The 15,360-nt window shown below is 42.6% G+C and overlaps 1 protein-coding gene across 1 annotated transcript; it reads left to right on the top strand.

Moving 5' to 3' along the window:
• The first annotated feature begins 442 nt into the window (after positions 1–442).
• LOC124990836 (retinitis pigmentosa 9 protein-like) lies at positions 443–15,056 on the top strand. The gene is made up of 6 exons (XM_047561288.1): positions 443–798; positions 5,782–5,812; positions 7,080–7,209; positions 10,880–10,971; positions 13,065–13,126; positions 14,234–15,056. The coding sequence occupies exons 1-6, from the start codon at positions 647–649 to the stop codon at positions 14,430–14,432; spliced, it is 666 nt and encodes a 221-aa protein (XP_047417244.1). The 5' UTR covers positions 443–646; the 3' UTR covers positions 14,433–15,056.
• Positions 15,057–15,360: the final 304 nt, after the last annotated feature.

The raw sequence follows: 15,360 nt of genomic DNA, 5'->3' as shown, positions 1-15,360 counted from the left end.
TAAAAGGCTGACGATGTGGTTCAGTGGTTGAAACTGCCCCCCCTCAAAAAAAGGACAGACCTAGAACTGTGGCGCACTCTGTAATCCTAGTCATTCAGAAGCTTCTGGCAGAAAGACCCCACACTGGAGGCCAGCCTAAGCAATTGAACACCAAATCTCAAAATGCAAAATACAAAAAGCTTGGGAAGCAGCTCACTGATGGAAAACATTGGGAGAAAGGGGGGTAAAAAAAGTGGATGAATCCTGCCAATAGGTTATAAGTGCACTTAAACTCATCGGAAAGTCCAGGCCCATGGATTAAGACACACATGAGACTTGTACCAGGCCGAGGCCCACAAAGGGGCGTGGCCCCGCAGGTAGCCTGGGTCAGGAAGCCTCTCAGGCTCCGCCCTGCCCCCCGCCCGCCTCTGCTCCAGGTCGCCGCCAGGGGGCGCAAGAGAACCCGGCTAGGGGAACCCGGACTTGGGGAACTGGGACTTGGGGTCCGAGGCGCGGAGGCGGGGGCCGGGCAGCCTCAGCTGGGATACCGGCCCCGGCCCAGCGGGTCGCGGGGCGGCGGGAGGGGGCGCTGCGGGCCTGTCGGGCGCCGCGGAAGGAACTGCGACCTTGGCCACGGCCTCCGCCAGATCCGCGCGCGGGGGCCGCGATGTCGTCCCGGCCTGGGGCCGACGACGCTGGGGCGCGGGGCTCGCGGCGGCCGCGGGAGCCGGCGGAGCAGGAGCTGCAGCGGCGCCGGGAGCAAAAGCGGCGGCGGCACGACGCGCAGCAGCTGCAGCAGCTCAAGCACCTGGAGTCCTTGTGAGTCCGCCGGGCGCCGCGGCCGCTCGCGGGGAGGGGGCTGCGCGCCAGGCCGGGCTCGGGCGGTCCTGACCCTCTGGGCCGCGGCCGGAGCCCGGGGCCGGGCGACGAGAGCCCGCGCCTCAGGCCCCTCCTTGGGGCGAAGGGTGGCGGCCCCGGCGCTCGCCAGCTTGGCCTCGTCCTGGGCGGGGAGACCCGGCCCCACAGGCGCCTCCCGCGCACGTGGAGGGCGGTGTCGGCCCCGGGAGGCCGCGCGCGTGTCCCGCCGCCCCAGGACCAGCCGCGTCTCGGGCGCGCGGGCGGCGTCGAGGACTGAGTGACAAACACGCCCCGCCGGCACCTCGGGGCCTGTGGTTCCGCGTTTCCCTTCGCCCGCCCACCCCGACTCTTCTTCCTCGGCCGTTAAGGGGAGGGAGACCCGGGCGTGTCGCTGCGCTGTGGGGAGGAGACTGGAGCGCCCAGGGCTGGCCCCGAAGGTCCCGGGGCGGGCGGCGGGGACGGCGAGTGTGGCGCCTCCGCAGCCCTCGGAGCCCAGGCCGGGCCCGGGGCGCGCAGGGGCCGCTGCAGCTCGGCGACCGGAGCCCGGGGCCAGCGCCGTGGTTCAGGGTCCGCCCGGCCTGGTGGAGGCAGCTCGGTGACCCTCGCTGCAGAGGCCACCAGGAGTCCAGGCGACCTGCAGAGGGCGGGGTGCGGAGGAGAGTCCAGTGGAATCTGAATCCGCCCTTCTGGGTTCTTTGACTGGGCTCCGTTAAATGAGCAGAAAACTCGAAGACGGGAAAAGCCATTTTAGTTTATGAGTCGCAAGAAAAGGCTGAGGCAGGAGGATCTCAGCTTCCAGGCTACATTGGGCAATTTAAAATGTAAAAAATAAAAAGTTTGTTTTTGTTTTTAAGGCTGGGACTGTAACCCAAAGATAGAGGGCTCTGGGCTTACTACCCAGTAAAACAAAAAGTAACTGATTAATTGAAAGGACTGGAGAGAGAAGGAGTCTGGGAATAGGACTTCGGGGCTTCTGAGAGGTGTGGAGACAGATTAGGGAAGAAATGGAATAAAGGTTGCCTTGTTTTTTCAAAGTCTGAGGTGATAACAGTTGACTCCAAGCTGTTTTCTTCCTCATAGCATACACCTAAAATTTCCCTTTTAAGTGTAAAGTTATCCTTCTAAAAGGACAGTCTTATAAATTATTTTAGGCAATTGATGGGCTATTGAAGTTTTCCTGTTCTGGCTGGTTCTCAATTCCTTTTAGCTGTATGTCAGGGTTTTATATTTTGGGGTGGAATATTCTAGTTTTTGGCGGTCTAAACAGGATGGGGGGCGCTGTTCTGACCCCCAACACCAACATTAGGTAGATTAGATTATCATTTCGTTCACTTCTTTGTGATTCCATAGTTAGCCATAAAACTCAGACATTTCCTTTTTTTTTTTTTTTTTTGGGTGCTGGGGATCGAACCCAGGGCCTTGTGCTTGCAAGGCAAGCACTCTACTGACTGAGCTATCTCCCCAGCCCCAAACTCAGACATTTCTAAATATGATAGTCACACGATTTTTCAATAATTTGTTTCTGTTTCAAATACTTCTAGTTACCTGTGCTATGTAAGTTAGGTAAGGAAAGGACCTCAGTGAGTTTTCAAAATCTTTCCTAATTAACGATGTCAAACCTCTGATGAGTGCATTCCTTTGTTGGGGGCCTGGCCCAAAAGCTGAATACTTTTAATTTCAGCAGGGCAGTAGTTAAGGGATAGAGACCCCGCACTTTTGGCATCCACACTGTAGATCGGTCTTGGTCCTTTCAAGTCACTGGGTGGCACAGTAAGTCTCCCATGCAAGCCAGACACATGTTCAAAGATCTTTTCCTAGTATAAGGCCAAGTAGAACTCGGTCCTACCCAGCTGTCAATATTTATGAAATTTTTCTGTAGTTCAGACCTTTTTTACTACTGAGAAAGATTAAAAACAACTTTTATAGAAAATCAAGATTAAGTAGTTAAGACAGTAATACAGTGACCAATTACCCCTTAAATTGAGAGCTGAACCCAGTGGTCAGAGTCTCTGATTATTGAGACTTTTCCAGTTGAAACCTCAAACTGAGTAGGTTGTTTGACATGTTTGCCTTTGGCCACTTCAGAGTCTTGTTTGGTCTTATACTTTTTTTTTTTTTTTTTTTTTTTAACCAGGGCTTGAACCAGGGTCGTTTATGTTTATCCACTGAGTCACATCCCCATCCCTTTTTTTTTTTTTTTCTCTTTTTTTTTTTTTTTTTTGAGGCAGGGTCTCACTAAGTTGCTGAGACTGACCTCCAATTTATGATCCTCCTGCCCCAGCCTCTTGAGTTCCTGGGATTAAAGGCATGTGCCACCAAGCCCAATTAGCTTATACTTCTGAGATATAACTACACCTTTCTAAACTGTATACTGTTTTAGTGGAGCCAACAATTCTAGGCTAATCTATTAACTTTTTGTCATAGTAGATACAGCAGTTAATACTAAGCCAGGACCAACCTGTGAGCTACATCCTCAGCCAAATGCAGATATCTTAACTCACAGCTCAGAATCTAAAGAGTAAATCATCTTATTCCAGTTTTGTAATCTCAGATATTTGGTACTTAAATATTACTCTAAACATTGAGAAGTATCTTTTCCCGTGTTACATTAGTGAACTGGTTAGCTGTAGGAATAAACATCAGCCACCTTTCGTTAAATTTCTGAAACCAGTTGCAAAATGGACGTTTTAGAAAAATGCCAATTCTAATGTTAACATATTGCAAAGCAGCACGTTCTTTTTCATTCTGGCAAAAATACTTAAATTTGATTAATGAATTTCAGTCTTTTTTTTTTTTTTTTTTTTTTTTTTTTTTCATCTTGATAGGGTCTAGCTAAATTGTTGAGGCTGGCCTCAAAGTAGCAATCCTGCCTCAGGCTCTCTAGAACCTGGGATTATAGGCTTGTACCATCACATTCAGCTTGATTCTCAATTTAATTAACCATATTTTGTTGTTTGTACAAATCTTCTTAAGGTTTAAAATGATGTGTTTATTAGATTTGGGGATACCAAACTCCTTTCAGTCTAGATGCATGAGGCATCACATTAATATTTCTAACAAATGGCTACCAAATGGGGTCTACCATCTTGTCAGATTGTTCAGATTTCCATTTTTGTTGTTAAATTAGCCCTGTGTCATGACACACCTTCAGTTACTAGTTATTTTAAAGCTGAGGATTGGGGAGCATGCCTCTAATTCCAGCTACTTGGGGTACTGAGGCAGGAGGATCATAAAAGTTGGAGGACAGACTGGGCAAATTTAGCAGGACCCTGTCTTAAAATAAACAGGATTGGGGATATATAGCTCAGTGATAGAGCACTTGCCTAGCATGTAAATAGCCAAATATCAATTTGGGAAAGAGCACTGTGCCAATTCTAAGAAGCTAATTCTGTTCATATGCATTCATTTACTAGATAATCTTCAGGGGCAGATCTTCCTCTGACCCTTAGAAAAGATCTGAATTAATGACTTGGGCATTTCTCATGCATCATCCACCTAGTGGTTTTCTCCCACATCTTAACAGAAGAGGAGATGGAAAATCATTTTATTTTTCCCTTATTGTACTCTCCTTGACTATCATCCCTAATTTTCATTCTCCTCTGAAGTGTCTCTTAAACTCTATATGAGAGAATCAGAAAAAAAGAGAGAGAGAACAAAAAAAAATTACAACATTAAATGTTTCTGTCCTTTCCATCTATTCTGAAATATTAAAATGAGTGCTTCCCTGGAGGTTCAGAGAAGTCACAGATCTGAGGTAAAAATGTTTATGTGTTACTCTTTGTGAAAGCAGTACAGATGCTTTTAAGAGCCTGAGATTTATTCTGTGAGCACACAGACAACTGTACAGTGTTCCTTCCCCTGTAGCTACTTATCTGAAATGTAAACTTTCACACCCAACCTCTGGGTCTCTTCAGAGTACAGTCAGTGCTTGCCTAGCATACGTGAGGCACTGGGTTCAAGTCTCAGCACTACATAAAAAAATAAATAAATATAAAAAAATAAATAAAGATATCATGTCCATCTACAACCAAAAATATTTTTTAAAAAAATCACAGGATGTTCATTGCTGCTCAATTCACCATAGCCAGATTGTGGAACCAACCTAGATGCCCTTCAGTTGATGAATGGATAAAGAAACTGTGGCATATATATACAATGGAATATTACTCCGCAATGAAGAATGATAAAATTATGGCATTTGTAGGCAAATGGACAAAATTGGAGAATATCATGCTAAGTGAGATAAGCCAATCTCAAAAAACTAAAGGACGAATGATCTCGCTGATAAGCGGATGAGGACATATAATGGGGGGTGGGAGGGGTTAGCATTAGGTTTAGGGTTAGGTTTAGGGTTAGGGATAAGGAGAGCGGTAAGAATGAAGGAAAGAAGGACTGTATAGAGGGAAAAGTGGGGTGGGAGGGGTGGGGGGGAAGGGAAAAAAAAATAAACATCATTGCCCTATGTAAACGTATGATTACACAAATGGTATGCCTTGACTCTATGTACAAATAGAGAAACAACATGTATCCCATTTGTATACAATTAAAAAAAAAAATAAATATATAAAAAAAAAAATCACAGGGTACAGTCCTTCAAGGGTGAAAAAGACAAAGTGGGGAATGTTTGATAGGAGGGTGCAGCTGAGCACTGGCAGAGGAACCTTTTCACACTTCTGAGTTGATTCCTGGAAGAGAAAAGCTTATCCTTGCTAAAATGTCTAATCAATAATGCTATAGCTTGGGGCTTGGATTGTGGCTCAGTAGTACAGTACTTGCCTAGCATGTGTGAGGCACTGGGTTTTATTTTCAGCACCACATAAAAATAAATGAATAAAGGTTTATCAACATATAAAAAGTAATTCTGTATCTCTGTTTTGCATTAACTTGGTGTGTTTGATTCTCTTAATATGGTTGGTAAAGTTTTGCTTCTTTTTTCTTTTTTAGCTATGAAAAACCTCCTCCTGGGCTCATCAAGGTTAGTGTGAAGTTTGTATTCTGGTTATTCTGTTAGACATACTTGCAAACTTAATAACATGTTAGGAAAAATGACAGTATAGGTTTTAAACCTTTTATGAAAATGCTGTTTCATCCCTGTGGACGCCAGATGGGTCCTAATTTGGGGCCTTGTGCCTTTGTGGAAATTTCATCAGGTGTGTTCCCTTCCCCAAAGAACCAGCCAGGTGTGTGTGTGTGTGTGTGTGTGTGTGTGTGTGTGTGTGTGTTCCTGGGCCACAGCTCCCCTTCTCTCACTGTGACTGCCTCTCCTCAAAGCTTGGCTGCCTCATTTTCCTTGCCTACTTCACCTGGTCAGCTCCTCAGTACACCCCATGCTGGGGTCTCGAGTGTCCTTAGCTCAAAGAGCAGCCTCTGGGGAGGCCTGAGAGCACATCTACTACAGCCTCCCTGAACAGGGCCCCTCTCCCAGCTCCCTGGTCACCCTGTCAGGTGTCTCTGCATGAGGGAAACTTAGAAAAGCAGGTGAAACCAGATTGCCTCTTGTGAATAACTTTCTATTTTGGGGGGTTAGGAGGGTTCTAGGGATTCAACTCAGGGTCGCTCTACCACTGAGCTACATCCACTGCCCTTTTTAGTTTTCATTTTGAGACAAGGTCTCACTAAGTTGTCCAGGCTAGCCTTGAACTTGCAGTCTCCTGCCTCAGTCTTCTGGGTAGGATTAGGAATTACAGGTGTGCACAAACGTGCCAGGTCATAATGAACTGTTTTAATATAACATACCATCTCTATTATTACAGAAAACCTGGTTTAATTTTTCTTTTTTTTTTTTTTTTGGTGCTACTAGGGATAGAACCCGGGCCTTATACACGCCAGGCAAACTCCCTGCCACTGAGCTCCATGCCCCTTGCTCCAGTGTTTATGCCTTGCCTGATTCCACACATTGTGAGGGAGGGAAACCTTTCTTTTGATCATTGCATCTAATTTACATCAGAATGTGGCGCTCACAAATCATTTCCCTCTGAAGGACAGACTTGTGCTTCCCTATAACTTTCCTGTAGTAAAGTTTGTTTTTTTTCTGCAGAAAGTTGTTTTTCTGGTGTAGTTCTCCTTTGATTTCCTGTTTCTCCTGTCAGGTATAATTTGTCTTTCTTGCTCCTGGGGATGACTGAAGATGACATTGGGACCTGCGGCACAGGAGAAAGCCAGGCAATAGTGGGTTGCTAGGAAGGAGGGACAATTCTAATGCTTTGTTGCGATGTTGTTTACACATTGTTCCCTTCATTTAGGAAGACGAGACTAAGCCAGAAGACTGTATTCCTGATGTACCAGGCAACGAGCATGCCAGGGAATTTCTGGCTCACGCGCCAACTAAAGGACTTTGGATGCCACTGGGAAAAGAGGTCAAAGTTATGCAGTGTGAGTGTGGAGGAGTTTAAATGACACTTTTTTGTCTTAATATTTTGGTCTGTTTGTTTTGTTTTCATACAAGTTTCAAAAGTTAGATAGCTTATAAAGAACTTTTTTTGCGGGGGTTGAGGATTTAGCTCAGTGACAGAGCCCTTGACTAGCATATACAAGGCCTTGAGTTCAGTTTCTGACTGGGGAAAATAAAAAAGTTTATTTGGCTAACTAATCTCGTGACTGGAGAGTCCAAAAAGCATAACATTGGCATCCTGGCGAAGATTCCCTGGCTGCATCATTCATAACTGAGCAGTGGAAAGGGAACCTGTTATGTTCAAGAGAAAAACTCATCAGTTGAACTCTCTTAATAACAACTCATTCTCATAGGAACTAATGGAATCCCAGGAGACAGAACATACCCCAATGACCAGTTACCTTCTACCAGGTTCCAAGTCTTATAAATTCACCACCTCAACTCTGATGCACTTTTGAGGAGGGTGCCAACATATGAACCATTGAGGAGCGAGTCTATCCAAACCATAGCACTCTTCCATATACACAATTATGTAACGGTTTACAAAGTGTGTTAAGTTCTATTTAGCTTGGTCTTAGCACACTCCTCTTTTTTGGGGGAGCAGGGGTTTGGACATCAAATCGAGGGCCTTCTGCAGGCTAGGCAAGCAGTCTACACTGAGCTACATTTCAGCCCTTTTTATTTGTTTTGAGACAGGCTCTTACAGGTCCTCCTGCCTCAGCTCCAAGTACCTGGCATGCATGCAGTCTATTATAGGCATGAGTCTGATGAGATCATGGCATGATCTTCCTTTCTAGAAAAGAAAAGAAACTGGCTTATGTCTGTAAATGGTTCAAGGAAATAGGAAAGAAGCAAAGAAATGACTCAAAAGCTTATTACTCCAAGTTCATTGATCTCTTATCACATCAGTAGTACAAGTGATATTCCTCTTAAAAAAAATAATAGATATTCCATGGTAGAAATTAGAAATGCCATGGGAGTGAGGGACACACTGGAAGGCACATAACTTTGCAGGAGCCATCAGGGTCCACAGAGGGTATGTCTGGACAGGAAGAGTTCTTATGCACATTCTGTACCTCACCCTGCCTCCCTTGATGCTATTATTGTCATATACTTACATCTTTAGCCTAATGGGTGGTAGATACCTGTGAAGCAGCACCTCTGGAGGCTGAGGCAGGAGGATCACAAGTTCATTGCCAGCCTTAGCAATTTAGCAAGACTGTAAGCAGCCTAGTGAGACCCTGCGTCAAAGTGAAAAATTAAAAAAAGGACTGGGGACATTGCTCAGTGGTTAAGCACCTCTGGGTCCAATCCCCAGTACCCCCCATACACCAAAAAATTACATCTTTATATATAATAATTCTGTCATCACAGTTTTATAAACATTACTTTATGGGGTGATTTTTTTAAACAAGGGAGGAGAATGAAAGAAGTACATTTGTCACTTCTTTTATATATACCTCTCAAGTTACTTTTCCTGTGCCATATTTTTTCATGTGAATTTGAGTTACCCGTAGTGCCCTCACATAATTTCAACTTTGTTTCTTCCTTTTTAAAATATTTTAGTTGTAGATGGGCACAATACCTTTATTTTATTTATATATTTTTATGTAGAACTGAGGCTGGAACCTGGTGCCTCACAAGTGCTAGGCAAGCACTCTACCACTGAGCTACAACCCCCTGCCTCTTGACTTTGTTTCTTATAGGGCAACTCTATATACAACAAATTCTGTAATTTTGGTTTTGTTTTGTTGAGGGGCAGGAATACTGGGGATCACACCCAGGGCCTGGCATATATTAAGCAACTGCTGTACCAATGAGCTAAACTCCCAAGCCCTCAAATTCTCTTCAGTTTTATTAATCTAGAAATTCTTCATTTTTCCATTATTTTTGAAGTGTAGTTGGCTGGCATGAAACTGATTCAATAATCATACCATTTTTTTTTTAATTCTAAACTGAATCTTCATTCAGTATTCAATTTTTTTTCTTTTTAAGTCTTAGCATTTAGATATATATCATTCCAGCCAGGCTTGGTGGCACATGTTGTAATCCCAGGAAGAATACAAGTGCAAAGCCAGCCTCAGCAATTTAATGAGACCCTAAACAACTTAGCAAGACCCGTCTCAAAATAGAAAATGGGCTGGGGATGTGGCTCAGTGTTGAACAACCTGGGTTCAATCCCTAATACCAAAAAATAATAATATATCATTCCACTGCCTTATGGCCACATTTTCTAATTCCTTCTTGGGAATTGTTCATATTTGGGGTTTTTTTGTTTGTTTCTTTTGTTTAGGTTTTGGTGCTGAGAATTGAATTTAGGGGCACTCTGAACCACTGAGCTACTTGCCCAGCTCTTTTTATTTTTTGTTTTGAGTCAGGGTCTTACCAAGTTGCTTGGGACCTCACCAGGTTGCTAAGACTGTCCTTGAACTTGCGATCCTCCTGCCTTAGCCTCCTGAGTCACTGGAATCATAGGTATGCACCACCACATCCAGCCCAAGGATTGCATATATGTGATGAACTACATTCACTTGATGTTGTCAAAATTCTCTTGTTATCTTGGCTTCTTAAATTTGTCGATGTTGTGTGTAGGTATGACCCTCTCTGTTTATCCTACTTGGAGTTTTTGAGCTTCTTGGCCTTGTACATTGTTTTTATCAAATTTGGGAAGTTTTTTTAATCATTATTTGTTCAAATATTTATTCCTCTAACTCCTTCTGGCATTCTCATTATGTGTATGTTACTAAACTTGATGGTTCCACCTAGATATGGGGGCCAAACCTATAATCCCAAGTACGCAAGAGGTTAAGGTTGCTAGAGGTCCTTGAGTGTGCCCGCCCCCCTTTTTGTACTAGGGATTGAACCTTGGGGAGCTTTACCATTGAGCTACATCCCTGGCCCTTTTATATTTTTTGGACACAGGGTCTCCTTAAGTTACTGAGGCTGGCCTTGATCTTGTGATCCTCCTGCCTCAGCCTCCCAAGTCATTGGGATTACAGGCATGTACCATGGCTCCCAGCTTTTTTAGGGGGATGGGGTACTAGAGATTGGACTCAGGGACACTCCACCACTGAGCCACCTCCCCAGTCCTATTTTATATTTTATTTAGAGACAGGGTCTCGCTTAGTTGCTTAGCACCTCACTTTTGCTGGGGCTGGCTTTGAACTTGTGATCCTTCTGCCTCAGTCTCCCAAACCGCTAGGATTACATGTATGTGTCACCAAGCCCAGCTCCAGCTATTTATTTTTGATGCTGGAGATTTTACCCAGGGCCTATTTGGCTTACTAAGAACACACTGTACCACTGACCTACACCCTTAGCCTGCAGAATCAGAGGCACTTGATAAAAAGATTTATTCACAAAAATATAGTGACACAAAAATATTCAGGGAGACTAAAAATAAATATCCCCTTTTGGGGTGCTTTTGCCTGGAAATGTTTGCTAAATATTTGATGAGAGAATATTTTATTCATAAAGCTAAAAGATTCAAGAATCCTTAGAAGAAATTAGTTGATCTGTATTTTGGGAGAAACTTACTTTTCTATCCATTGATTATCTTTGCTTTTAGAATTGGAGACTAATGAGGAAAAACTTAATCTATTGAGATCAAAAAATGTTACCTTACAGAAATATTGCCCTTTCTGTTTTTAGGTTGGCGTTGTAAACGGTACGGTCACCGAACAGGCGACAAAGAATGCCCTTTCTTTATCAAAGGCAACCAGAAGCTAGAACAGTTCAGAGTAGTAAGTAAAACCCCAGTGTGAATTCACATTTATCAAAGATAGTATATATCAAATGAGTCAGTAGTCACCAGTGAATCAACTGTTCATATGAATACATTCCCCAAAAACCTTTGATCAGAATTGTCAGATGGTAACTTCACCTTTGCCATGCTTTTTTTTTAGTTGTAGATGAACACAATACCTTTATCTTATTTACTTTTATGTGGTACTGAAGATCAAACCCAGTGCCTCATACATGCTAGGCAAGCACTCTTATAACTGAGCCACAATCCCAACCCATACCATGCACTTTTGATAGATAAGCTCTTTAATTTAAAAACTAACTTTGCTAGGCATGGTGGTGAATGCCTGAAATCCCAGTGACTACAGAGGTTTAGGCAGGAAGATTATAAGTTCAAGGCTACCATCAGCAATTTAGCTATGCCTTAAGCAATTTAGGGAGACCCTGTCTCCATTTTTAAAAAAAGGGTCTGGGCATGATGGCACATACCTGTAATCCCAGCAACTCAGCAGACTGAGGATGAGGATCACAAGTTCAAAGACAGCCTCAGCAAATTAGCAAGGCCCTAAGAAATTCAGTAAGACTGTGTCTCAAATTAAAAAATTAAAAAATGGGCTGGGCATGTGGCTTAGTGGTTAAGCACCCCTGGGTTCAATCCCTGGTACCAAAAATAAATATTCTTTTTTAAATTGAGATAATTTACTTATTGTGTTTCTCCTGTATATTTGTTTGTTCTTTTGTACTGAAGATGGAACCCAGGAGCTCTCTACCACTGAGCCACATCCCCAGCCTTCTTATTTTTTATTTTGAGACAGGTCTTGCTAAGTTGCCTAGGGCCTCCTTAAGTTGCTGCGGCTGGCTTAGAACTTGGAATCCTCCTGCTTCAGTCTCCCTGTTAAGATTACAGGTGTATACCACTGTACCCTACTTCCTATATGCATTTCTGTATTAGGATACATTTTTTTTTGTAACTGGGATTAAACTCAGGGACTCTTAACCACTGAGCCTCATCCCCAGTCCTTTTTTATTTTTTAATTTGAGACAGGATCTCACTAAATTGTTTAGGGCCTCACTGAGTTGCTGAGGTTGACTTTGAATATGGGATCCTCCTGCCTCTGCCTTTGGAGCCACTGGGATTACAGGCATGTGCCACCATGCCTGACTTGAAGCCACTTTCAATTATGTGAATAATCCAAGAATACATTTGCCTTATTAAACAAAATGAAAAACTCACATAAGGTTTATACCACCAAGTCCAATCTTACTTTTCTCCCCAGAGTGGGTCTACAGAAAGCAATTGGATGCACGTATATTTCTAGACTTCTTGGGATATATAGCATATTTTATTTACTTATTTATTTTATTTATTTTTAGTTGTAGTTGGAAACAATACCTTTATTTTAATTATTTATTTTTGTGGTGCTGAGGATCAAACCCAGTGCCTCCACACATACAAGGCAAGCTCCCTACCACTGAGCTACAACCCCAGCTCCTGTAGCATATATTTTTATGTACTTTTAAATGGATCATTATTACACATCATTTTGTAACTCATTTATTTCACTTAATACTATCTTCTTGTCATCTAGGCCAAAAAGAATCACCTCAGTATTTCTCAAATTGAGTACTGTTTTATACAAATATCATGCCACTATTTGTGTAGTTATTTCCTCATGAAGAATATTATTTCTTGTATTTTTCTAATTGGAAAATTTTTTTAGCCTTAATGAGTTTACAGTGAAATGACCCCTAAGAAGGTTATAACATGTTAAATATGAAACTGTATCAAATAAACTAGAGATTTTGAGAGGGGATGGGAATGGGAAAGGCAGTAGGATGAATCTGACATAATCTTCCTATATTCACATGTGAATAAATGACCAGTATAACTCCACATCATGTATAAGAAGAATGGGATGTTATACTCCATGTATGTATGATATGTCAAAATACATTCTACTGTTATGTATAACTAAAAGGAACAAATTCAAAATATATATATTTTAAGTAAAAATAAAATACAGATTTTATTTTTATTTACCTACCAGTCCATGATGCCTAACAAAATCTTAACCTTTTCTGATCCCTTAAGGCACATGAAGATCCCATGTATGACATCATTCGAGAGAATAAAAGACATGAGAAGGATGTGAGGTGAGGTCATTAATTGTGAGTGATTGGGAAGGCAGGAGTCATTGCTGAACAGGCCAATATGGAGGGAATGAATAGGCCAGCATCCTTTTGACCAAGCACTTAAACCCCTAGAGTTGATGCTGGAAACCCACATTGTGGTGTCTGCTTATAGTCAATTCACTCCTCAATGTGATTTAATTTATCTTCTCCACCAATATTGAGGATCTGAGTTTTTGTTAAAATTTGTTCTTAGACATGATTAAAGAGAAGGTGAAAAAGGAACCCAGAACAATAGTACACATGTATAATCCCAGAGGCAAGGCAAGAGGATCAAGTTTTCAAGGACAACCTGGACAAGGCAGCCTATCATGTGGGAGCCTCTGGGTTCATTCCCCAGTACACCACCCTGCAACCACAAAACAGGGAGGGATTGTTTTCAAATTGGTTGCACTGAATTGTAGTTCCTCAGAAGATAGATCATGACACTGAGCAGTGGGGAAAAGGTTCATTAAGTTGCATCTGTAGCCAGGTGTGGTGGTGCATGCCTGTAATCCCAGCAGCTTGGGAGGCTTAAGCAGGAGCATCACAAGTTGAAAGCCATTCTCAGCAATTTAGCGAGGCCCTCCCTTAAAATAAAAAATCCAGGTGCTATGATGCTCTCCTGTAATCTCAGTGTGTTGAGGCTGAGGCAGGAGGAGGATCAATAATTCAAAGCCAGCCTCGGCACTTAGCAATGCCCTAAGCAACTCAGCAAGACTCTATCTCTAAATAAAATATAAAAATGAACTGGAATGTGACTCAGTGGTTAAGTGCACCTGGGTTTAATTTCCAGTATCAAAAAAAAAAAAAAAAAAGCAGTTCTGGGATATGGGTCAGGGGTTAGGCATAGGTAGGCTCAATCCCTGGTACAAAAAAAAAAAAAAAAAAAAAATTATGCATCTTTCACAAGTTATAAAGACCATGTGAACTGACACATATATTTAAGAAATGAAAATCGAAGTATTTACCTTAGAGAAGCAGTTAATCATGACTTTTTACCCATCTCAATAATGCTTTTAAATCACATTTACATAAAAGAAATATTCAAAGTTAAGAATCACATTTCTTTGATCAATCTCATATGTCTAGGATACAGCAACTAAAACAGTTACTGGAGGATTCCACCTCAGATGAGGATGAGAGCAGTTCCAGTTCCTCAGACTGTAAAGAGAAGCATAAGAAAAAGAAGAAGAAAGAAAAGCATAAGAAAAGGAAGAAGGAAAAGAAAAAGAAGAAAAAACAGAAGCATAAGTCTTCCAAGTCGAGTGAGAGTTCAGACTCAGACTGACGAGGACTGGACTTGTTCAGCATTCTCTTTACAAAAATCAAACACTGTGGCCAAAGAACAGAGAGAAGTGACCCAAGAGTAACAGGACACAGAGAAGTAGTACAGGAGGACATCTGGCATCAAGGCCAAGGATTCTCCCCACCTTGCAATGATGAGCTGGCCCACAGGAATGATCTCTGTCCACACAGGTGCTATGTCTGGATGCCGCAGAGTTTGGGCAGCAAAGTTTATTCATTGTCTCCCTCCCTGTCAGTTGCTTGAGTCGCAGTTCCCTTGAAAGGCCTCCTGCAGCATGGCAGTATAGTGGGAACCTCTGAAAAGATGCTCTAAGCATTTCCCAGTTTTTGTTTCCCATAGTAAAAGCAACTCAAATACCATGGACTAAAGTCCATTACTTAACCCTTCTATGTGGTTGAGGATAATAAAAAGTCATGATTAATTTTTTAAAGTTATTTATGAAAAAAAACAGGCATGTGGGCTGGGGGGTAGCTCTGTGATAGAGTTCTTGTCTGGTTTGCACAAGGCTGGTTTGGATCAGCAGTGCCAGAAAAAAAAAAAAAAAAAAATTATGTGGTCCAAACTCATGACAATTCTTCTTACTTCATTTCTGTCCCAATTCCTTCCCCAGTGGTTTATTTTTTGTTTGGGGGGTGTTTTTTGTGGTTTTTGTTGTTTGTTTTTTGTTTTGGCACCAAGGATTGAATTCAGGGGCACTCGACCACTGTGCCACATCTCCACATTTTGTATTTTATTTAGAGACAGGGTCTCAACTGAGTTGCTTAGGACCTTGCTTTTCCTGAGGCTGATTTTGAACTAGAGATCCTCCTGACTCAGCCTCCGGAGCAGCTGGGATTATGGGCATGTGCCATGGTGCCCAGCCCCGTTGGTTACCTTTCTTAGCATTTGTACAGAGGTCTTTCAGAAATGC

This window comes from Sciurus carolinensis, chromosome 8 (genome assembly GCF_902686445.1).
Source record: "Sciurus carolinensis chromosome 8, mSciCar1.2, whole genome shotgun sequence".
Classification (NCBI taxonomy): domain Eukaryota; kingdom Metazoa; phylum Chordata; class Mammalia; order Rodentia; family Sciuridae; genus Sciurus; species Sciurus carolinensis.
Note: the sequence above shows the minus strand (reverse complement) of the source record. Positions and strands in the feature narration are given on the sequence as shown.

What these genes read in the sequence shown, in the direction of transcription:
- LOC124990836 (XM_047561288.1), top strand. Translation starts at nt 647, where the DNA reads ATGTCGTCCCGGCCTGGGGCCGACGACGCTGGGGCGCGGGGCTCGCGG. An exon ending in CTCCTCCTGGGCTCATCAAG is followed by an intron (nt 5,813 to 7,079) that starts GTTAGTGTGAAG and finishes CCCTTCATTTAG; the next exon opens with GAAGACGAGACTAAGCCAGA. An exon ending in AGAGGTCAAAGTTATGCAGT is followed by an intron (nt 7,210 to 10,879) that starts GTGAGTGTGGAG and finishes TTCTGTTTTTAG; the next exon opens with GTTGGCGTTGTAAACGGTAC.